General features: G+C 42.0%; 1 protein-coding gene across 2 annotated transcripts in view; it reads right to left on the bottom strand.

The window, feature by feature from the left end:
• The window catches only part of PARN (poly(A)-specific ribonuclease), a 152,677-nt gene extending 133,737 nt beyond the window's left edge, over nt 1-18,940 (bottom strand). The window contains exons 1-13 of one of the 2 annotated variants that reach the window (XM_044979085.1): nt 18,769-18,940; nt 18,002-18,079; nt 17,086-17,165; nt 14,339-14,406; nt 14,165-14,246; nt 12,603-12,663; nt 11,436-11,601; nt 10,727-10,792; nt 9,377-9,415; nt 7,919-7,961; nt 7,069-7,149; nt 2,573-2,629; nt 827-904 (exon numbers count right to left, since the gene is read on the bottom strand). In XM_044979085.1, coding sequence (XP_044835020.1) covers nt 827-904; nt 2,573-2,629; nt 7,069-7,149; nt 7,919-7,961; nt 9,377-9,415; nt 10,727-10,792; nt 11,436-11,601; nt 12,603-12,663; nt 14,165-14,246; nt 14,339-14,406; nt 17,086-17,165; nt 18,002-18,079; nt 18,769-18,787 — 918 coding nt within the window. In that variant the 5' untranslated portion in view covers nt 18,788-18,940. Of the gene's footprint in view, nt 1-826; nt 905-2,572; nt 2,630-7,068; nt 7,150-7,918; nt 7,962-9,376; nt 9,416-10,726; nt 10,793-11,435; nt 11,602-12,602; nt 12,664-14,164; nt 14,247-14,338; nt 14,407-17,085; nt 17,166-18,001; nt 18,080-18,509; nt 18,562-18,768 lie in introns of those variants that run through there. The other variant, XM_044979087.1, reaches the window with a different exon arrangement.
• Nucleotides 18,941-25,318: the final 6,378 nt, after the last annotated feature.

The raw sequence follows: 25,318 nt of genomic DNA, 5'->3' as shown, positions 1-25,318 counted from the left end.
GGGTCAGTCCTGATACTTGGAGCTTTGTCTTATATAGGCGCCTATTACCCCCATCCCCATCCCAATTTTTCACACTTGCTATCTAGTCACCCTAATTGACCCAGAAATCGAATAGATTGGTGAGGCAGGATTTCCCCTTACAAAAGCCTGATTGACTCTTCAACATAATTTGTTCATCTCTGTATCTGATCATTCTATTCTTTACTATAGTTTCAACCAATTTGTGTACTACTGAAGTTAGGCTTACAGGCCTGTAATTGTCAGGATGGCCTCTGGAGCCTTTTTTTTAAAACATCAGCATTATATTAGCTATCTACCAGTCTTCTGATAGAGGCTAATTTAAGCAATAGTTTATATATCACAGTAAGCAGTTCTGCAATTTCATGTTTGAGTTCCTTCAGGTGATTACCATCTGGTCCTGAGATTTCAAATTACTGGTGAATTTATCAGTTTGTTCCAAATCTGGGAAGGTTCCTGAGATCTGTCAACTAAAAAGAATGGCTAGGTGTGGGAAATTCCCCTCATTTGCATCTCTCGTTGCATCTCTTACTGCGGCATTTCATGCAAAGATACAGTTACCAAATTGATGATAGAGATAATTTCAGCCCTAACTGCAAACTCTCCCTAGTAGAGGGTTTAAGAAAACTGATGAACTATGGGCCAGTATCTCCAGAGAGCACACAGATTTCTAATAGCATTTCAAAGATTCTATTTTAGTTTGTTCAACAGCCCCTAGTAAGTTTCCATCCACAATAGGTTTCAGATGAATTACTTCAAATTTCAGGATACATTTTCTAATTAGCTGAAGACTGACAAGGCCACTTACTTCAGGTAGGGGACAGTAAAACTGGTGGATCGTGTGCATGACATCCAGTAGCATGTTGTGTCCAACAACAAGTTTGCCCTAAAGAAAGAGTCCATTATACATGTGAATGACATTTCAAACTACTGTATACAAAATAGGTTACGGAAAAGGCTCTGGCGCAGTTTCACTCAGTTTTCAAACTACCATACTGAATCACAAGCATATTCTTTACAGTTCAAGTATCTGATAATACAGTGGCAGTGTCAATAAGAAGAGGGGAGGGGGCTATTGTGGCAGGCACTGTACAAACACAATGAGTCCTGTCCTAGAGCATAGCGAAACCATTTAAAAACCTATTTTGAATATTTAGGTAGAAAGTAAGCAGACCCTGTTGATCTTTTTCTTACTGTGGTTATGCTTTTTACCTTGTGGTTACAGTCAAAACAAGAGCTATGTCCTTTTTGAAAAAAAGGAAATGACTCAAAATCTTGTTAACTCCTATAAGAAATTGGTATTATTCACTTTTAAAAAGATCTAATGAATAGGTGTAGTGAAATCTCATATTACTAAAGACTTTTAAAAAAGGATACACTACACCTATTTTATATCAAAGCATTGCCATAACCAAAAATCTTAATTAAACTTGATAATGTAAGTCAATTAGAGCCCTGCATGGATAAAAAATTGATATCCATGGAGCTGCAGGGCTCTACTAGGAACAGCAGCAGCAAAAGCAACAGCATGTCGGGCTGCCGCTCACAGGAGCCAGCACCCCACCCAGACAGCACCTCTGGCATGGATGTACCATCCCCAGCCCTGGCCACAGGGACGGGCACCAGGCTCACTGGCAGCTGCCCTGGTCACACTAGCGTGTGCAAGCAGCTTGCATACTCCCATAAGGCAGCCCCACATGCTGTGCTATCACCATTGTGGTTCCTGATAGAGCACAGCAGGTCCGCACATATGCACTTCAGATCCAAGGATATAAATTTTGTATCTGCGCGGGGCTCTAAAGTTACATACATTTGAGTCATACTTCATTAGTATTTGCTTATTTGTACAATTTAGTAGTAATGGACCTCATACTCTATGTGAATTATCAACTTTTTACTGTTAACTACGTTGGGACTCCCTGAGACCTTTCCCACTCGGCTTATCCAGAACACTTCATTCAGTTCTCTAGGATCTAAAAAACTCTGTTCGAGTCCAGATTTAAATCACTAAGGTTCCTTTATTTGCCATATAGCAAAACTACACTGAGCTTATCAAACAAAAACAGGGAGGTGGATGCAGGGTATATCACACCTCCAAATGTACACAGAAACCCTCTCCCTTCTGATACATTTACACATGTCATGTATAGTAAATGCAATGAGATCACATTTTTGTATTGGCTTGATTACTTTGCAAAAAACAATCCCTGTGCAGCATGCTGTGTCTACAAATTGTTGATGCTTGACCTCTTCTCTGCATTCCTAATTAATCTTGTCCATTGCTAGTAAATGGTTCCCTGGATGTTCTCCCTCTTACCTTACCTGGCTCAGACATTCTGTTTTTTTAGCCTACTGACCTATTTACTTATCTTATTTAGCACAAAAGTTCTGCTTTCAGCCTGATGATCTGTTTACCTGTCTAATCCTATCCTCCAAGTAATGAGGCCTCCCTCCAGGTGTTAATTACTCATGTTAGGCCAGGCCTCAGCTGAAAACTAAAGGTATATATTGGGGGAGGGGGGAACAAAAAAAAAAAACATGTTGGTTAACTTACAGAATTAGCAATGGCATGAATGACTCTGGAAAATCCCACTGCATCACTGAGTTCTTCCTGCAAAATTTCAAGTATCATTAAGTGAAGTATAAATGCAAATAACTGACAGCAATGTCTGTATATTGTGACAATAAGACAATATCCCTGCAACTCCATCTCAAATTAAGGTACCCCCATTCTGTATACTTCATAAAATGATAATCAATATTTGCCTAGGAAAGGCAAATATTGTGGAAGTATTATTGTGGTCAGAATAGGGCACTGGTATCAGCCGTCTCTCTATTGGTGTAAATAAAGACAAGTCAACTTGTGTCACAGATCCCCATCTATAAAATACGCATGAGCGGGGATGAAAGAAGTCACACTGAACGCGTGTTTAGCTGAGTTGGAAAGGGGTGTTAAATATCAAGCCAAAGAGGACTTCCACTTATGAGCAAATAATGCATGCTCAAAACAGGTTGAATTTTTATCCTGAAACATGCATTCAATAAAGGGTGCCTGGCATTTTTCTGCTCAGGGCTCAGGACTTTTGTCAGGCCCCAGAGACAGACAGACATTTCACGACTCAATCATTTGATATTTTAGAGATTTGTCTTGATTTCAGACCTCAATCTATAAGGTATTTGGAAGTACTGCTAACCTATACACCATTAGTTCAAAATACTGATCTGTGAGTTGCATGCTGTATACAACAAACTACTACATTATTCTATAATGTAATCAGCAAAACTGAATGAGGTGTGTTTTTGGGCTGGAGGAAAGGAGGATAAGACTCCATTAGGTGTCCCTGCTGCATCTGGATTACAAGGGAGGGGAAAAAGGGGGACAGACTTATCTGAGCAGAGCCAAGGTGGGAAAAGTGGCCAGACCAGATGGAGGCTGACTGACCATGTGCACCAGGGAAGGGAGGTATTTATACCCCATGTATACCAGAAGGAATGTGAACTCTCAGTCACTTAGCAGCAGCACTCATCTTCCCACCCATGGGATCAAAGTAAGACAGGATTTTATGATCTACTGTGGGCTTGTGCTGGTTGCTTTCTTCATTTGGAGCTGGAAAGGAATTTTTCACCATCACCTTCCCACGGCAGGTGATGGACCAAGAGATGCAATGAAAGAAGGTAGGTCAAGATGTTGCAACTTAGGTAACACATGCAACAGGTGTCCAGTGCAGGTGCTCATTACAGGGGATACAGTTCGCTGATAAACAGGAGTTGGAAATGGATTTAGGGGAAGAAATCCCCTAAGAAAGCCGGAAAAGAGGGGCTGGGGCTCCAAACATCAGGTACAGCCCTCTTTTTTTTCCAAGCCCACTTTAGTCCCCATACAAGGAAATGGTGATGGGGTTCCAACAATGGGCTGGGACCAACTTGAAAAGGGGGAGGGCTGATGGCAGCGCTCAGAAGTGGGAATGATTAAGGAAAGAATGAATCTGCACTGTGTGACTCATCGCCAGATATGTTAAGTGAATGAAGTTGCAGCCTAAATGAGTCACATTAATTGCATTTTGTCTTTCTTCCTTTTCTTTCTTCCTTTCTGTGGCCAGAACGAAGGTAGTAGCCCTCTGATTGCTCTTAGAACAATGCATTTTTACTGGGCTAGTGTACAGTAAGGAATATTTTTACTTCAACAACATGCTACAGTACAAATGTGGTGCACAACTTCACCTTAGAAGCACCACACAACTTCCATTTAAGTATAAGTACTCAGTCATTGTAAGTAACGCATTTAAGGCTTAAACGTTTCATACATGTAGAACCTGCAGATCTGGTAGAGTAAATTCACATAAGGATATAGAGAGCAAGTGCAAGGGAAGATGTTTGAGCACTGGAAGCCCACTCTTTATGCTCATTCTAATGGTAAGAGGACAATGCTAAAAACGCTTTGATCTTCTTTCTTTATCCCTTATTAATCCACTTTATGAGCTACTAACTAAGAACACTTTTTAACATTTATGGGGAATCTTAGTCTCTGCGGTTATGGCTGGATAAGTTCTACTGTGACTAGTCAATTAATTCTTAGCACAGAAGCATTTGATGTCCCAAAGAAAAGACTCATAAGCACTAAAAATCCATTAAAGCAGGCAATTCAGTACCGCAAGCCATACATCTGGAACTGTATATGCCCAGTTTCAGGACTATCCTGGAAAGACTGAAACAGACGGCTATTAAAGTCTTCTCTAATTTTAATTTAAAAGAATAACTGAGGTACTTAATATTATGAGCGATACAGTAAAAAAAATACTCAGCCATTCCTTTTGACACCAAGTCAAAGTAAGAAAATAAGAATCATAGAATTATAGAATATCAGGGTTGGAAGGGACCTCAGGAGGTCATCTAGTCCAACCCTCTGCTCAAAGCAGGACAATTCCCAACTAAATCATCCCAGCCAGGGCTATGTCAAGCCTGACCTTAAAAACCTCTAAGGAAGGAGATTCCACCACCTCCCTAGCTAACCCATTCCAGTGCTTCACCATCCTTATGAGGAAATTTTTTTTTCCCCCCACAATATCCAACCTAAACCTCCTCCACTGCAACTTGAGATCATTACTCCTTGTTCGGTCATCTGCTACCACTGAGAACAGTCTAGATCCATCCTCTTTGGAACCCCCTTTCAGGGAGCTGAAAGCAGCTATCAAATCTTCCCTCATTCTTCTCTTCTGCAGACCAAATAATCCGTTCCCTCAGCCTCTCCTCATAAGTCATGTGCTCCAGCCCCCTAATCATTTTTGTTGCCCTCCACTGGGATTCTTTCCAACTTTTCCACATCCTTCTTGTAGTGTGGGGCCCAAAACTGGACACAGTACTCCAGATGAGGCCTCTCCAATGCCGAACAGAGGGGAATGATCACATCCCTCGATCTGCTGGCAATGTTCCTACTTATACAGCCCAAAATGCCGTTAGCCTTCTTGGCAACACTGTTGACTCATATCCAGCTTCTTGTCCACTGTAACCCCTAGGTCCTTTTCTGCAGAACTACTGTCTAGCCATTCGGTCCCTAGTCTGTAACAGTGTATGGGATTCTTCCTTCCTAAGTGCAGGACTCTGCACTTGTCCTTGTTGAACCTCATCAGATTTCTTTTAGCCCAATCCTCTAATTTGTCTAGGTCCCTCTGTATCCTATCCCTACTCTCCAGCGTATCTACCTCGCCTCCCAGTTTAGTGTCAACTGCAAACTTGCTGAGGATGCAATCCATGCCATTCTCCAGATCATTAATGAAGATATTGAACAAAACCGGCACCAGGATCAACCCTTGAGGCACTCCACTTGATACCGGCTGTCAACTACCTGTTGAGCCTGATGATCTAGCCAGCTTTCTATCTACCTTATAGTCCATTCATACAACCCATACTTTTTTAACTTGCTGCCAAGAATACTGTGGGAGACCGTATCAAAAGCAATGCTAAAGACAAGGAATAACACATCCACTGCTTTCCCCTCATCCACAGAGCCAGTTATCTCATCATAGAAGGCAATTAGGCTAGTCAGGCATGACTGGCCCTTGGTGAATCCATGCTGACTTTCCTCTCCTCTAAGTGCTTCAAAATTGATTTCTTGGGGACTTGCTCCATGATTTTTCCAGGGACTGAGGTGAGACTGACTGGCCTGTAGTTCCCCAGATGGGCACTACATTAGCCTTTTTCCAGTCATCCGGGACCTCTCCCAATCATCATGAGTTTCCAAAGATAATGGCCAATGGCTCTGCAATCACATCCGCCAACTCCTTTAGCACCCTCGGATACAGTGCATCCAGCCCCATGGACTTGTCCTTGTCCAGCTTTTCTAATTAGTCCTGAACGACTTCTTTCTCCACAGAGGGCCCAGTGCAGTAGTCTGGGAGCTGACCTTGTTCGTGAAGACAGAGGCAAAAAAACAAAACAACCAAAAAAACCGCATTGAGTACATTAGTTTTTTTCACATTCTCTGTCACTAGGGTTGCCTCCCCAATTCAGTAAGGGGTCCACACTTTCCTTGACCACCTTCGTGTTGCTAACATACCTGTAGAAATCCTTGTTACTCTTAACATCCCTTACTAGCTCCAAGGTGTCACTTTAGTTTGAAAATAGCACAGGAAACACTTTTCAGAATGCAGTTAGTTACTACTCAAAGTTTTCAAATACTGTAGCAAGATTTTAAGAGACGAGTAATGATAAACATCTTCTAGCTATTCTGGCTAAGATAAAGGTAACTGAATATGCGCCATGACATAAGCAGAGAGTCACAGTGAGCAGGTACAAATATTATCCCCCCTCCACTTCCATCATGCACAGCATTGCTTACTTAGTCAAGCATATCCCTGATTTTTCCTTCCTCTGAAGGATCAGATATCACCAATGCAAGAGGCAGGATACTGGAGTTCAGAGGTGGGGAAATTTCAGTGTCATAAGCATGTGGAATTCAAGTCAGTCAGGTCTCTTCCCCAGTTCCAACATTTCAATTAAAACAAACAGTGTTTTCTTTACCTTAAGAAAGAACAAGGACACTAAAAATTTTACCTGTTCTTTTGCTTGTTTCTGCTGTTCTCTTCTTTTGCGTTCTTCTTCATCTACCTTGCTAATAACAATGTATCTTTCCTTCTGAAAGCAATAATGACATAAATAAATTATTCCAGGAATAGCTTGACAAAAAAGGTGAGAAACTAAAACAGAATCCCAATGCTAATACATGAACTAATCACAATTTGCGATCTAAATTTCTACTGCAAACAAAGCTAAATTGCATCTGTTATACTCAGAGTTTAGCGGCAGCAGTTTACCTATTAATATTACAGTGTTTCCTTTATAAACTATTTTTTTCTAGGGATTTATAATTTTAACAACGCTATCTGAGCTGAACCTACTCACATAATGAAGCCTAAGGGAAATATGCTTTTTGGTTGGAATGAAAACATTAATCATACTAAGTTTCCCTATAACTTTAGGTTTTAGTGGGGTTTTTTAATCCAGTATTTTCAGGTGATTTGGGGTTCATATTGTTTACCTAGCTCTTTGGGGAAAAGTTAATGCTTAATATCTGCTGCAATTATTGTTCTGTTCTCAAACCACTCAGCTGACCAAGACGTCTCAATGTACTGAATGTTAGATAGCCATTATAGTTTCCATTCACACACTTTTAATATAAATATACAAGTCATATATTTGTATTTATACCTCCTGGATTTTTAAGTCAGGCCATAAAGGTTATTCAAAAGTATTTTATCATAGTTTAATAAAAGTTTAAAAGTTTGCATAACAAAGCTTCAGCAGACAAATTTAGAGGTCAAGTAGCATGAAATTTCATTAGGACTGAGATTTTGCTTACACAAAACAAGCATCTAAGACAGTATGTTGTTAGTCAATTAATTACCTTCTCGGTCTCCAGAGTTTCAACATGGATACCTTTTGGATACCTACAGCAAACAGTGAAAAGTAAACTATAGTTTTTGACTAATTTGGCAGTTAGTATACTGAAGCTCCATCTTCAGCTAGGCTAATTTTTATAGCTACACAACTTGTAGTAAGGTTACAGACAGGCTTAATATTAAATGCAAAAACTAGTAAGGCAGCTTTTAACCAAAATGAAGTCAGCAAATTCAAAGTACCAAAGTACTCAATAATTTAGCCTTCTTGTGTATCTCAAGAATTTCAACAATTAGTGTTAGTTTCTTAATATACTATGCAGATATATTGCTGAGAGAACTCTAACTAAATTTCTTGACTTCAGTGCAATTAAACCAATCTGTGTAATCTGATGTGCATTTTTTCAGAAGGAGAAACTTATTCAAAAAAGCAGTTACTAAGTTACCCATTCAGGAATGCACATACACTCAAATTCCACAGGTTTCAGAGTGGTAGCCGTGTTAGTCCATATCAGCAAAAAGAATGAGTATTTGTGGCACCTTAGAGACTAACAAATTTATTTGGGCATAAGCTTTTGTGGGCTAAAACCTACTTCATCAAAAAGCTTATGCCCAAATAAATTTGTTAGTCTCTAAGGTACCCCAAGTATTTCAAATTCCATAGTGAGCCCTCATCTTTCAGGGAGAGTGTAGGCAAAGCCGTTAAAAAAATCTGCCACAATGATAAAAAAAAATGCAAAATGTCATTATTTCAATGTGCAGATATCCAAACAAGTATTTTAGAGTAACTTCCTCATGTTCAACAAAAATGGTAAGGAAAACATTGTGGAAATATATTTGTTAAGCAGCTTAAAGACCTCATCCCATCTCCATTACTCAAATGGCTTCTTCAACAGCTTTTTTATTTTTAAAATACAATTTACTTCTAAGATGAGAATAAGCACAAAACAATTTTAGCTAAGAACAGCCTCTAAAAACAGGATTTTAAGAACTACTGCCAACTTGAAACAATCTCCCACAACATCACCCATAAATATAACAGCACTATCAACACCCTATAGAATTAGTTATTGTTCAAACTAATCCCACTATCTATGTAGGAATACATTCCCGCTCTACAGTCGTTTGCAATAACTGCACACTGTACGTTAAGAGTCGCATGTTATTACATAATCACTCTAATCTGCAACATTGTACCGTTCAATTTACAACTATTTTAATAATTATAAGTGGTAGAATAGAAATATGCTCAATTAAAAAAGGATTCTAATGAACCCCTAAGAACTCCACGCTTGTAATAGGGCTAAACTGAACTAATGCTTACAAGACTGCTTAAGAGGAGAAACAATTTAAATATAATGGATATGAGATTAAGCATAGATCAGCTTTTTATCCCGATTTTTTTCATGTTAAAAACAGCACAGATATACAGTAGGTAAGGTAAGAGGTTAACACTAGTAACTTACTTCCAGCTCAAGGTCTGATAAATTAGTTTCCTCTGAAATCTTTAAAAGCAGAAAAGAGTAATGGTTCTCGTATATAAATATTTCAAAGTCAAAAACAAATTGATGTTAAAAATTCATGCAGTGAACATAAAACAGCTCATGGTGTTATCACATAGTATTTTAAAGGGCATTTAAAAGGCTAAACACTAGTCTAATTTTCCAATGAGAAATTGATTTACATCTTATTGCACACATATCTGCCTTTCTGATGAGAATGACTAGCCAAAAATTAATAGCTGACAGAACCAAACAAACATTTTTCTAAGCATTATTCACTCAAGTCTATTTAGGTGGAATAACTACACCCCTACCCCGATATAACGCGGTCGTGGGGAGCCAAAAATCCCTACCGCATTATAAGTTAAACGCCGTTATATCTGGGTAGCGGTGGCAGGGCTGCAGAGGTGATTTAAAGAGCCCGGGGCTCCGGCCGCTGCGGGGAGCTCGGTCCCTTTAAAATCGCCAGCCCAGCCCCACTGCCGCATCCCCGGGATAGCGGCAGCAGGACTCCGGCGGTGACTTAAAGGGCCCGGGGCTCCCCGCAGCAGCTGGAGCCCTGGACCCTTTAAAGTGCTGCCGGAGCCCCGCTTCTACCGTGCTATATGCGAACCCGTGTTATATCAGGTCGCGTTATAGCGGGGTAGCGGTGTACTTCCTTTTTCATTATGGTTAGTTAAGAAATAACTATACATCCAATGATAGTGGGCCTCGTAATACAATATTCCAATGTGTATAATATTTCACATGCACAAGAGCCACCTCGTATCACCAGGAGCTGATTCAAAAAATATGCAGACACATGAAGTATATTGACTAAAGGAAAAAGGAGTTTTAAAAAGTCATCTTGATAATCAACAGAAAAGGCACTAGAGGAAATTTGATACTTTACCTAAATTCCAATTCAAGTATTATTTATGAAGAGCACCTCTTTGACTTAAAACAATGTTTCAAGATAGACGACTGTAAATGTATGTATATTCAAATAATGCCATGTGCATACTATATATCACCCTTAGTATGTGTTGCCACCACTGCAGAACTTCAGGATGAACATCTAGAAGTTTAGACCTTTTAAGCAAGGAAAGATAACGAAGCTCCATGACAGCAAGTCTTTACTTTCAGTGCTAAGTCAAACAGTTTTTGCTAGGACTAAGAAGGGATAAATTTGTTGACATTATCTGCAGACCTGCAGAAAGAGGCTTCCCCCCCTCCCACATAGCTGGCTAGTAGGTCAAACGTAATTTCTTATACAGAAGACAATTCAGAGTTCTCTGTTTACCAGAGAATTAGTGTTTATTTTCAGAAACTGACCCTGTGCATGGCTCAAACTGCAAACTCTTGTTTTCTTCATTCTGTATCAAATCTTCTATTTGCTCCCTGGAGGAAAACAGATTAAATGTATTAGTAAAAGCAAAAAATAATCTAACACTATTGTCAAAAAAGCATTTAGTGATATATGCCAAAAGGCAAGACAAATCTTTTATAAGTAGTAGTAATGGAATATTTAAGATGTTTATATATATATATATATATATATATATTTCATTTTTAGAGACATTAGTATAGTGATAAATATGAAATCTTGCATGATTAAGAAATCTAAAACAGAAACCAAGTGTAGATTTAAATGCCTTCATATTTGAGGGCCAGAACATACATGGCCATTATTTTCCATCCAAGATCACAAACTAAGAATTGGATTAAACTTTAGCAGAGGTTTTGGAAAACTGATAATACCATCAAGAGTTAAAAATGTAACTAACAACTTAAGTAGCCTTGATGTAGCTGAAGACAGATTACTGAAAGTTGCAAATAAGCAGCAAAAATGGCTGATTAAAAGGAACAGAAGTTTCCCAGGCAAACCCTCTCATCCAAAGGAATGTTTTGTTAAGACTGACAAATTTAGAATCAGAACACACAACTTCAAGTTTTTAGGCAACTTCAGAATGGAGGACTACCACATAAAGAACAGTGTGCACACATTAGGATAACATGATTTCATTTTTATATTTCCACTTACACCACTCTCTCAATGAATTTTTTCTGATCCTCAGGAATAGTCACAGGACACTTTGTGGCATTAGGGGAAATGTACGATAGGGTCCCTGCACCATTTGCCTGAGAACGTTTTTCATCATACTGCTCCCGTAATTGTCTTTCCTCTTCCTGATTTAAATATGGGATTCCTAAGAAAAACATTGTACAGGTTTTATCATTAAAAGCAAGCAAATACTGCACAGCTCAGAGAGGCTTAGTCACTACCCCGGTCATGTTACACCCTAAAAATGGGGGGGAGGGGGAAATCTGTATCCCTCAAATATTTCTTCTAAGTTTCCCTTTCCGTATCTCTAGTTGCAATGGATTTCTTTTGAGAGAGCCAAAGCAGCTGGCACCTTCAAGTCTAAATGAGTCACAAGCACTTTAGGCCCTGCTCCTGCAATCTGATCCTCACAGGCAGACCCCTATTTCTGTACAGAACCTCACTGAATTTGATGGACCTTCAAATTGTTGATACATGACTGGGGCTTTCTACCACAAAGCAAATAAATAAGGAATAGGGATCTACCCACATGGATACAGTTCAGCATCAGGGCCACAGATTGCTATGGATGTCAAGGAGCTTTGAAGTAGTTGCTATGTATCTCACAGAAAAGATTTGCAAAACATCAGAGCCCTCCAGGTACTAATTACCTTAAGAAACCTGCTGAAATAGGGAAGTGTTAAGCAGAAGAGCGGCATTATATAGGTTCCTAAATTGAGGAACAAGTCAAATGACACTGGCACTGTCATATTAAGTATCACAATTATCTAGTCCTTAATTTACAGTGTGACAAGCTAGAAAATGCGAGTGTTCCAGCAGTAAAACCTATAGGAAAGTTCTTTTGGAAAGATTACAACTTTGGTTTGTGTTTGACCACTGAAAAACAATCATCACTAAACTATGCTTAAACAAGTAGGCATTCACCTGTTTCTAAGAAAATGTAGATGGACATAGTCACTTTCCCTCCTCCCCCCACAAACATTGTATAGAACTTTATTTGCATTATTAAAACACCAAATAAGCTATAACCCTAGCAACTTTACCAAAAGGTCAAAGTGTACATGTTTTGCCTTTTGTTTTAAACAGGAAATGGAGGAAAAGAAAGATAGTCTATAAAAACAGGTTGTAAAATGAAAGAAAGCTTACCATTGCGAAAAACTTTATTAAAATCAAATCCTTGGTTTGCTAAAAAGTCTATACTTGAACTCTGGGGGAAAAAAAAAAAGAACAAAAAAGAAAAAAAACAGCTTTGTGACTGGTTGTATACCACTGAAATTTCAAAGGTCAATTAAAAAACAACTCAGGTACTTTCCTCAAATATATTTGTTTTAAAAAAACCTATACTAACTTTTTTCTTTGTCAAAGTATTAGGTTAGTGAACTCAAGAAAGTTAGTCTGTGCAACGAAATAGTTTATTAAAAGATAAAGTTTAATAGAGTAGAACAAGTCATTCATAATTAAATCTCTCCATCAGTATTTTGTCGCTTACTTGTTCCTAACAGATAATCCACGGCTTGTGCACTATGGATAACAATACATCCCAAAACCTTAACATCAAACCCACCATAACACCAATTAATATGTAGTACACTGTTTAAATTATAATAAAAAAAGCCACTTTGAAGCGATGTACCATTTTGATTTTAGTTAGAAGCTACAGAGTCATGATTTTAGTTGGCCCAGAGAGCCAAGTGAGGCTCAGGATTGTTTAAAACTGTACCCTTCCAAACAAAAAGCTTACAAATGCATCTACAGGAGCCATTTTGGCAACGAGACTCTTGATATCTAGGGCAACATGGAAACCAGCAACGCAGCAGTTTCTGCCATAACACAATATAATGGTAATATGGGTAGAAAGGAGCGTAAAGCTTTCTACACATGTATCTACTACTATATAGATTTTTTTTAATACACATAATCAACTTTCTGTAATAAGAAGAGAAAGCGCATTCTGGGCTCTATCAAGCTACACATGACTTGTTGAACCTTTGTGCCAGAACAAAGAGTGGTACAACTGTTAGAAAAAAGAGTCAGGTGGAAAAACATGAGGCTATGTCTGATGATGTCTGCTGCCTTTCCTTTAGAGCTTAGCACTGGCTATGAATCCCAATCTTTGGTATACTGATTATATTTTTAATGAGGTACGGATGAGAGACAGGAGAAAAATAAAGACATAGGAGAGAAAGAATTGCGGGGGAGGGACCAGAGGTGGAGAGGGAATAGGAATCAAGTGAAGGAACTGGTGCGGCAAAATCCCATGAATCCAGAAATTCTCACAACAACTTTGGGAAGTAATGAGAGAGAAAGGGAGAATAAGAATGGATAGGAAGAGAAATCAATAAAAAAGCTGGATAAGAAAATACTTTATAATGTCATAAATCTGATTGTCAGCTTCAGACAGTCACCTGTCGCCAGAAAAAACTAAGGCCTGTTTTAAGCAGCAGGAGTTTAAAAAGGGGCATGACCTTTACTTCATTTTTCACCCTAGTTTTCTTCATTTATAGAATATGGTCCCACTAAGACTTTTTTTTAGCGAAACTTGCTTCCTTCTCTATGCACTGGGGAAAAAAAATTCATGAAGAAGGAATTATGCATAGGCAAAAATGCTTGAGGGACTAACCAAAATTGACACCACTACAGAAATTTCCCAAAAATCATTTTGAAAAGTTTTCCAGTAGCAATACATATAAACCTGTTTTTCCACTAACCTGACAGACAAACTTGACATCTGGTGAACTTCTATTGAAGGGTTTTGGAAAAATATAGAAGTTAAATGATTTCATTATATATCTGTGAAAGGTAAGAGTTACAAGTCAAAATAGAGCTTATCAATATTACCTAGCATAAAAAAAAGTTAGGAATAAGTCAAGGAAACAACATACTTAGCTTCTGTGTGGTCATATTTAAAACTACAAAGGCCAAACTGAAAAAGCAAGAAATCCATGGAATGCTGAAAAGGAAAAATAAGTGAGAATAATGGTTACAATACATTTTGAAATGCAACTTAGAGGCACTCTGGGAAAAAATTATTTGTCTGAGTCTCAGATAGCTATACCTCATTGATAAATATTGGCACTACTAGGTTACCTCAAGTGAAAATGCCTTGGCATAATACTTTAGTTTAAAAAGGACCTTTGGCTACATAAGTCTCACGTTTAAAAAGAAAATTATTCTTACCAATAGCATTCTATTTTTCTTCTGAAGTTTAGCATTTCATTTTTACCTTTTCTTCATTTTTGCAATTTTTTTCTGCACTTCACTCGGCTTGGACAGTGAATGGACTAAATTTTCACTTTGTTTCTCAGGCATTAGGGCAATATTGTTTCAGCTGCCATTATTGCAATGGTATGAACTAAAACCAGCTTTTTAGAAACAAGTTCTTTTCTATTTATATTAAAGGGACACCACCAACTTGATCTGTTCAACTTCAAAGTAGGTTCTGAGGATGTACATGCCTCAACTACCTCCTGACAGCTTTTCTAACGTTACAGCTACCTTTCCAAAACTTGTTTCCCTTCTCCATTGCTATACACACACACTCCCACGAGAGGTGAGCCTGACAGACTATTCAGGCGGAGACAGTGGAACTGTACACAAAGAGCTAAAAAATCCACAAAGTAAACAAAATGCAAAATAGAACAATTCTTCTAATATCTTGAATTCTAATAATCCTAACTGTAACCTCTAACAATAGCAGATAAAATATACAGATATATGATTTAAGTTTGGTAAATTCTTGTTTTAAAAATGTGGTGTTGGGGCTGACAGTCTCTTTAAAGGGATAAATGTAGTAGCTTTTATAGCTAACAGCAAATAAGCATGCTCATAAGCTTAACAAGTATTTTACAAGAAAAGAGTTCCTTCCCTTTCTGAGATATAATCTTAGTTTTAAATAGTACTGAAAGCTTTTGGCATTTTCCTTCTCATGACTGATAGTCAACCTAACCCAAGATCTGAGAAGTAATTTAAGCACTTCCAGTAGAAGATAATAGTATTTGGGGGGGGAGGGGGGGAAAGATACCTATTACAGCTTCAGTAGTCAAAGTTATTAAGTGTAAGCTGTTGCCACAACACCCTTTCTAATGTCATGTCTATATGGTAGGTTAGTGCACAGCAAGTGGCGGTACAAATCTACAGCACTTCAGCATGCCACGCAGTGACAGTCTGTGTGGACCCTGCTGCTGCACACTAAAAGTTCTCTGGTGCACTTTGTGTTATTGTGCAGCAGTAAGTACACATGGACAGTAAGTGTGTCGCATGCTGGAGCACTGTAGATTTATACCCCAGCTTGCTAAATCTTAACTGTTCATCTAAACAAGCCCTAGCACCAAGTTGCAATCCTCTCTTTTCCCCATTTCATCTGGCAGTTGCCCAAAGGGTTCTTGTTTGGGGGGGGGGGGTGTTTCTTCCTCCCTCCCTCCCCTTTTACACACACAGGCAATCTGGCCTTGCGTACAATGTCAGATATCAGATTCCCACCTTCCACTATTTGTCTAGCACAAGAGTTCTCAAGCTTATTTGATTGGGTCCCCCTTCTTTGAGTCTGTAGTAATTTACACAAACACAAACACAGCTCTGAAGGCAGAGTGGAGAGCAGTGGCTGCTGGCTGAGCGCCCAGCTCTGAAGGCAGCACTATGCCAGCAGCAGCACAGAAGCAAGGGTGACAACGTGAAAAGTGATATTCATCAATATCACTTCACAGCAGATTTAGCACCCCATTGCCACCCTTACTAAAGCTGATGCCATCTCAGGGCTGTCAACCAGAGCCCTGCCACCTCCAGATGAGGGATTGGGGGGCAAGGGAAGGAAAGCCTGAGCTGCCTCCTGGTGAGGGGGAGGAGAGCCTCCTGTCATGGCCCTTCTGCACAAGCCCCAGCCACCCAGGGCTGACAGCCAACTCCCAAAAAAAGGCACTCAGCTCATGCTTCCCCTGAACATATTCCTACACCGCTGTTGGAAGGTCCGCCCCATAGTTTGAGAATCACTGGCCTAGCATCAATGACACTTACATTGGCAAAAGAACTAGTGTTGACTGGACACAGGTGTTTTACCACCATGACATCTGGCACTTGCCCACTGTTAGACCAGTGTTAGACCAATGCTGGAGGCTCTCAAGACAGTTAGCATAGACACTGCCAGACTCCTGCTCAACAGGATAAGCATGGCCTTACCGAAACACTCACCAATTGCTGTAGACCAGTGGTTCTCAACCTATTGACCACTGTGAGCCAGGTATGTGGCCCACAATGCATTATGTGGGCTCTGGGGCACAGGCTGAGAACCAGTCCTGTAGACTAAATAGATCAAAAGTATTGTTTTTAATCAATAACTATTTTAACCTAATGTAAATTTAAAATCCTACTTGTCTCCACTGTTTCCCTGCCAACATCCTGTCAGCAGCCAAATATTAGACTATTTTTACTGCTGGAATTCAAGTTTTTAATCTATGAGTACTATTTAGAATGAAGCAGAAGTCTTAATTTGTCTCAGAATAATGCCTATCATGACATACTGATATACTACTAACAAATCTAACAGTTTGTTCTAGTCTCAGATACATTGCACCTCCTACCAAGGATGGCAAAATACTTAAATAGTTTCATTTTAACTCTTAAGTTTTACATTTACCTTTTTAAGTTTTTGATACCTTTCTTCTGGTGTGTCAAAGCCATTGGTTAATGTGCTAACAGATGGCCCGTCACTGATTCCTGAAAAAATATAGGGAATATTACATAAAAATAAAGCTATTTAAAGAGAGTAGGTGAGGAGCAGCAACAAAGGACAATTATTAAGAAGTCTGCCACTATATAACTAACATAATATTACATTACATGTGTATAAGTTACCATTCAACTGAAAATAAACCTCTTCCATTACAGGTGAGCATCCCTCTTTAAACAAAAGCCAATTAAACGATGTCATTCTACATAAACAATCTGGTGAGTTCAGAGAAGATAACATGCTAGCAGCAAAGCCATGTTCTAGGGGAAACTATGAAAGCCTCACTTGTGTCATTCACCAGTTAGATAAATAATCCTGATAGAATGGCATGTGGTACCAATGACCAGATGTTGATGGGTCTCAAGCCACATTACTGGAGCCAGAACCAGAGTCAACGAAGTGACAAACCAACAGGAGTGTGACAAATATTGTCAAGTGACTATTGGCCTCTCTTATTCAATACATAACCCATATGTACAGTAAACATTTTGACCTAGCTTTTGTTTTAAGTATTTCAGTTTCCTATTCGGGCATCGTAGAATAACAGAAAAGTCTAAAGACAGCTATTACATCTAACAGCAATAGGAAGTCCATAAGCCAAGTGGCTGCAGATTCATTACAGCAGATCTCTGTCAGCCCATTTGCTAATACTCCCCCTTCCCAAGGGGTGCTGGAACTATTTTTATAGTGGGAATGCTGAGAGGCCTTGAACCAAACTGTAAATCCCGTATATAAGAAAACTACTTCAAGTCAGGGGGCATGGCACCACCCCAGCACCCCTAATTCCAAATCTATGACGTTCACAAAATAATCTTAACAGTACCTGAAAATTCGCCATCAATAGCCAAAAAGTCTGCTTCCTCGATGGCTTCATACACTTTATTTAGATTATCCTTAAAATCTATAAAGAAATCATTACAAACATCCCTGAGAACAAGGCTGTTATCAACTCGGGAACATCCATCCCGCCTCCCACCGCACGGGAGCTAGACAGCAGGGCCCTGAGAGCCACCCTCTGTCTCGCAGCCTTTTTAAGAGACTCGGTGTCCAGTTGCAAGAAGAACCATCGTTTTAGAGGTAAACCGACAACCCCGGGCCTGCAGAGGTGAGGGCCAAACGCAGAGCGCCCAACGACTCGGCTCGCGTTCGGCGGTTTCCCCGAGCGCACACAGGCCAGGGCCCGCGTCAGCGCAGGGCCTCAGGCAGCAGCACAAGGGCCGGGCTTTGGGGTGCAGACAGCGGGCCGGAGGTCACAGCTCAGCCAGGTACCGCGGCACGGCCCGCGCGTGGAGCCCCGGCCCCTGTGAGGCAGCGGCCCGCAGTCCACCTACCGCTCCCCGGCCCCTCACTCGGGGGCGGCTGGGCTGAGCCTGCCCTGCCTGGCGCCCTCTCGCGGGGACTCCCCCCTCCCCGGAACCAGGAGCCTCCTGGCGGGGGCACGTGCAGCCCCCGAGCACAGCGCAGCCCCGGCTCCTGCGCGAACGGGCCACGGCACCGAGGACGCGCTCGGGGCCCGCCCGGGCAGCGGCGAGGCCAGGCCAGGCCCTGGGAAACCAGCCCCCGCCCGGCGCGCGCCCCGCCGTCACTCACTGCTCCTGATGATCTCCATCCCCGCAGCCCGCACCAGCCCGGCCGGAGCCCCGCTCCGCAGCGTCCTAAACCCGGCTCCGCCCGCGCCGAGCACTTCCGGAAACAACCCTCCGCCCCCGCCGGGCACGTGAGCGCTCACGTGAGCGGCCCCACGCGGGAGGCGGGCGGGGACAGCTGCCATGTTGTCCCTGGGGCGCCCGTGCGGCGGGGCGGGTTTAGGGGTTTGTGTTTAGCGGCTTCGCAGGCGCAGCCGCGCTCGAAGTTCCGCAGCGCGAGCCAGGCGGCTGCCGTACCCCCGGCTCCTCGGGGAGCCGCAGCCCACGCAGCGCTACCCGCAGCCCTTCTGCTGGCGGCATCGCTATTGATAGTTGCACCCAGCAGATTCCCTCAGCCCATGGCGCCCTCCCGGGGCCCTTCCTCCCGCCCCCGTTTAGCCCTAAGCCCCTCACTTCTCCCTGAAGCTCCGGCTTTTGCCCTCCCAGGATCCCCAGGCAGGACTCACACCTGACCGCCCCTGTCTCCACAGTGGCTGCAGGGTCCCCTTCATTTTCAGGTAAATGAGGGGTTTGCTATAAGAATATTTTACATTGTTATTTGTCTGCTGAGTGTCCTTATCGAGGTACAGCAGAGGAACTAGGCCCAGAAGTAACAAAGGCTCACGTGAGAACCCTCTGCAATGTAGGTAAGCAAACCTAAGCCCCTGCGAAGATGCCACTAGATCAGGGTCGGCAACCTTTCAGAAGTGGTGTGCCGAGTCTTCATTTATTCACTCTAAGTTAAGGTTTTGCGTGCTGGTAATACATTTTAATGTTTTTAGAAGGGCTCTTTCTCTAAGTCTATAATATATAACTAAACTATTGTTGTATATAAAGTAAATAAGGTTTTTAAAATGTTTAAGAAGCTTCATTTAAAATTAAATTAAAATGCAGAGCCCCCTGGACCGGTGGCCAGGATCCGGGCAGTGTGAGTGCCACTGAAAATCAGCTCGCATGCCGCCTTCGGCACACGTGCCATAGGTTGCCTACCCCTGGACTAGATCAATGGAAGCATTCTTCCAGCAGCCTAGCTAATGCATCTCAGAGAGATGGATTTACCAGACAAACCCCTTCCATAGTGTAGTACAGGGGTAGGCAACCTATGGCACAGGTGCCAAAGGCAGCAGGCAAGCTGATTTTCAGTGGCACTCACACTGCCCAGGTCCTGGCCACCGGTCCGGGCGGCTTTGCATTTTAATTTTAAATGAAGCTTCTTAAACATTTTAAAACCCTTATTTACTTTACATACAACAATAGTTTAGTTATATATTATAGACTTTTAGAAAGAGATCTTCTAAAAACATTAAAATGTATTATTGGCACTTGAAACCTTAAATTAGAGTGAATAAATGAAGACTCAGCACATCACTTCTGAAAGGTTGCCGACCCCTGGTGTAGTAAGTATCTACAGGCTGCATCAGTGCAAGTGCAGTTTTTTTTTTAATAAAAGATTTTAGGGCTTGTCTGTCCACACTAAAAAACAGTACCACTTTATATTGGTGTAGTTAGAACAGCAAAAACCCCTAGTGTTGCAGTTATACCAATATAAAAGTTCTTATCGATAAAGTTTATTCTAGATTATGAATAAAAATAAAATATATCAGTATAAATGCATCCAGACTAGGGCTATTACCAATAACTGTGTTGGGGGAGGAGGATCACACCTCGGACAGACCTTGTTATACCAGTAAAACTTTTTAATTGACCAACCCCATATTGGGCCCACTGAGATTAATAGCCACACTCCAGCTGACTTCCTGGTAGCCTAATACTTCATTTAGGAATGGTAATTCATAGATAATATCTGCAGTTACATACTGCACTTGTTTAAAAGCATATGAATTTCACCAAGAAACTTTGAACTATATGATAGTACAAGAACTAAAAGAGACCCATATAATGAAAAAAACTGCATCAGTTAACTTTTTTTGTCACACAAAAAGAAGAGAAAGTACAAGTAGTTTAGATACTCATTGTTTATTTAATACAAAGCTCACATTGCAGATCATAAAAAAAAATCTGCATAATCTTTGCTCTTGTATTCTCTATTTTAGATTCAGTGAAGAAAGTGATTTAGATTTTTAGATTTAAGTGAAGAAAAATATTAAGGGACATTTACCTTGAGCATTTTTTTAAAGTTTAAAAATCAAAAGAGTTTTAAGATTATAAATATAGCAATGCTGAAAATGCTTAGGGATCTAAACAGTTTTCTGCATAGTTATATTCTGATTAATAATCTAGGTAGGATTACTGAAATATTAGACTCTAGAGTGTGGTTTCATTCAGACTAGAGTGACTCAAGCTTTGTCCTTGTTCTGTGATTTTCATACAAGATCTGTTCAAAAAAAATCTCCAACTTCTAAGTAGCTAGTATTGCGCACAACCTGTACACAAGTGAGAAAGTTCACTTTTCAGGTAATATTCTTAATTATTACTTGTATAAATGTTTAAGTTTGTAATTTCTTTTACATTCAAATCCAGTCCTGCTCAGGCACTTTTCTGAGTAGGGATGTTTAAGCTGTTCAGTCATTCAGGTTCCCTGTCTCCCTCCCCTCCCCCATAAAAGCAAAAATGTTTCTTTTTAGGTAATGCTCCCACCTGTCTGGAGTCTCAGTAAACTCTAATGATGGTACATCCTCAAACACTAGGGTGAAAGTGAAGGGAAACTGGGCTTTGTACCAACAGTTAAATAAATACTTCATTGTAATAAGAGATTTAGAGTTTCTAATTTTACTGATAACACCAATGTAAAAATATTAAGACATTTTTACATTATGATTACTGAGTTTTGAGTTGTTTTACTGCAAGTTCTACATATTTTCAACGTTCAGACCAGCAGCTAATGCCAGCCATTTCTTATCACTAAAATACTTTAGCAACCGTCTTCCTCTGGTCTCACCCTCCCACAGGCCAATACCATTCACTAGACTCTAAAACAGCAAGATATTTAGGAATACTTTAGAAGTTTTACATCACTGGAATTTTAAACTTTTTGGCAAAATAATATACACTTAAAACAAAAAACATTTAAAAGACATAAGTTAATTAGAGAATGTTACTTAGAAAGCTTGACTTTTTAAAGCAAAGTATTTTGAAAATTGTATGTAGACTAGAATGACAAAGTTTTCTAAATGAGTTCTAATTAGATAATATTATTCAATAGTTAAGTATTCTAAAGCACACTATTTAAGACTATTAGATTACTATGATATAGTACTCTGAGGCCTGGTCTACACTAGGACTTTAAATCGAATTTAGCAGCGTTAATTCGAATTAACCGCTCAACCGTCCACACCAGGATGCCGTTTAATACGACCTAGAGGGCTCTTTAGTTCGAATTCGGTACTCCACCCCGACGAGGGGAGTAGCGCTAAATTCGACATGGCTATCTCGAATTAGGCTATGTGTGGATGCAAATCGAACTTAGTAGCTCCGGGAGCTATCCCACAGTGCACCACTCTGTTGACGCTCTGGACAGCAGTCCAAGCTTGGATTCTCTGACCAGCCACATAGGAAACGACCCGGGAAAATTTGAATTCCTTTTCCTGTCTGGGCACTTTGAATCTGATGTCCTGGTTGGACATCGAGGCGAGCTCAGCAGCACCTGCAACGATGCAGAGCTCTCCAGCAGAGGAGTCCATGCAATCCCAGAATAGAAAGAGGTCCCCAGCATGGACAGACCGGGAAGTCCTGGATCTGATCGCTGTGTGGGGCAATGAGTCTGTGCTGTCGGAGCTGCGCTCCAACAAACGGAATGCAAAGACCTACGAGAAGGTCTCCAAAGCCATGGCACTCAGAGGATACAGCTGGGATACAATGCAGTGCCGCGTGAAAATCAAGGACCTGAGACAAGGCTACCAAAAAGTCAGAGCGGCAAACGGACGCTCCGGAGCCCAGCCCCAGACATGCCGCTTCTACGAGGCACTGCATGCCATTCTAGGTGGGTCTGCCACCACTGCCCCACCAGTGACCGTGGACTCTGCGGATGGCATAGTGTCAACGGGCAGTTCCTCGGCGATGTTCGCCGATGGGGAAGATGAGGAAGGGTTTGTGGAGGACGACGCAGGCGACAGCGCTTACAATACCGCTTTCCCCGACAGCCAGGATCTCTTCATCACCCTCACAGAGATCCCCTACCAACCCTCCCCGGCCGTTAACCCGGACTCAGAATCAGGGGAAGGATCAGTCGGTAAGTGCTATAAACATGGAAACATGTATTTTTTAAAAAACAGGAATTAAAAATATATAAAAACTTTTCCATATAAAACTATATAAAAAGAAGGTCCACACATATAGGGATGGAACAGACACATATAGGGATGGAACAGAAATCCTCCTGGGACACTTCCACGAAGCTCTCGTAGAGCAGCTCGAAAAGTCTCCGCAGGAGGTTCCTGGGGAGAGGTGCCTTATTTGGTGCTCCGTGGAAGCACACTCTTCCGCGCCAGGCCATCCTAATGTACAGCGGAATCATTGCCTCCACCAGCATGGCAGCATACGGTCCTGGTCTGTGCAGGGATTCTCGCAGCATCCTCTCTCTCTCTCCGAGTGACCCGCCTCAGGGTAATCTCGTTCGGAGACTGCTGCATCTAATTAGGGCAATTAGTGTACTGTTACTATTGTGAATGCTTGACTTTTACCTTGCATAGCAATGACCTTCGTTTAACAGCCACGTGTTGGAGGCCGCAGAGGAAAAGCATACAGTGATCTTTCCCGGGCACAGCCGCGAGGGGCTGGAACAGGGTCAGACTTTATGCTTTCCAGATTGCCTTCAGCGGGAGGGCACAGCTATCCATTAACTGTTAAGCAGCCTATAGTGTAGTGCTTACCAGGCCTGGCTGCTACACGGATTCAGCTGTACCGCCCCGCTTGTCCGATCTCCTGTGCACGACCGCAGCCAATGAAAGCGTATTCCGAAATCTCGAACTTGTCCTGAGAGCTCGTGAGACTAGGTGCCCTGTATGGTCTTGTTCACAGAAACTGACTAGACTATGTTCAGTGTTCGCAAACATGTATCTTTTCAAGGAAATCACTTCCTTTTTCCCATCACACAGCTGCGGCTCTTTCACGAACTGCCCCGGCTTCCCCCTCACAGAGGCTGGCGCAGATTAGGCGGCGAAAGAAAAAGACTAGGGACGACATGTTCTCGGAACTGATGGCCTGCTCCAGAGCCGATGCGGCCGAGCAGAGACAGTGGAGGGAGACCCTATGTCAGCACCAGCGCTCACACAGCGAACGGGAGGACAGGTGGCGGCAGGAAGACCAGCAGGCGACTCAAACGCTGCTTGGGCTAATGAGGGAGCAAACGGACACGCTCCGGCGCCTTGTAGATGTTCTGCAGGACCGCAGGCAGGAGCAGAGAGCCCCCCTGAACTGTATCTGCAACCGCCCTCCCCCGCCACAAAGTCCTGTCCCCCCCTCACCCAAAATCACAAGAAGGAGGGGCCGTGAAAACTGTCACTCCACCCCAGCAGAGCGCTCATGTACCAAACAGCTCTCATGCCATAAATTTTGAGAAGTGCTTCCCTTCCTGGATCACCCAGTCCCAAATCCAAGTTTCATCCCCCCACTGTGTAGTTGAGTATTAAGAGTAGTTTGTTGTTATTCACTGTTTCCGTCACGTTTTCCTTGTCAGAAGACTTTGTGTGAAGGGGGGGGAGGGGTTTTTTAATTGCATAGGACAGCCTCCATTACCAGGGTACAGACTTGGGGGCAGGATCAACAGCAGGACACACACAGACTGCAGTCACTAGGCACCAGGGTCAGTCTGTGAGGTGTATGCTGCCCCGGGTCAGTCTGTGAGGTGTATGCTGCCCCAGGGTCCTAGCGCCTGCCATCCACAAATGGCAAGGCAGGCTGCCCTTACCATGCCCTTCCACCCTAGCCACGAGCCTCTCCGATGCCCTGAGCCCCAGCAAGAGCCCTCATCCACGGACACATACTCACCCTTTCCACACACCCCTCACCCCTTCCTACGCCCCAACCCCCAGCCCAGAGCCTGCATCCAAACTCCGTCCCAAAGACGGCACCCCTCACCCTTTCCTGCAAACCCACCCCTTCCTGCACACCCACCTGCAACCGTCCTCCCCCCAGAGACCGCTGTAGGAGCAGGAGCCTGTCATTCCTCTAGTGTAGAAGCGGTCTGTACATCAGTGCACACCGTACCCACCACAGTCTGCGTCCATGTTTCAACCCTTGAACAGGAATTCATAATTAAAGAAAACTTTGTTAATAATCAGTGTTCCATTAAATTTATTTTAAAACGTGTGTTGGAAGGGGGGAAACCTGGAGAACGGGGTATGTAACCGCAGATCGAAGTCAACAGTCACTGAAACAGGCTCAGGTTCAGCTTCTCTGTAAATCAACTGGAGAGTCATAGGTTACCCTGCTCTCCGAGGAACCTAGCTTTCAAAGCCTCCCGGATGCACAGCGCTTCCCGCTGGGATCTTCTATCGGCACGGCTGTCTGGCTGAGCGTAATCAGCAGCCAGGCAATTTGCCTCAACCTCCCATCCC

The sequence above is a fragment of the Mauremys mutica genome, chromosome 11 (genome assembly GCF_020497125.1).
Source record: "Mauremys mutica isolate MM-2020 ecotype Southern chromosome 11, ASM2049712v1, whole genome shotgun sequence".
Lineage (NCBI taxonomy): Eukaryota > Metazoa > Chordata > Testudines > Geoemydidae > Mauremys > Mauremys mutica.
The sequence above is the reverse complement of the archived record's forward strand: the minus strand, read 5'-3'. Positions and strand labels throughout refer to the sequence as shown.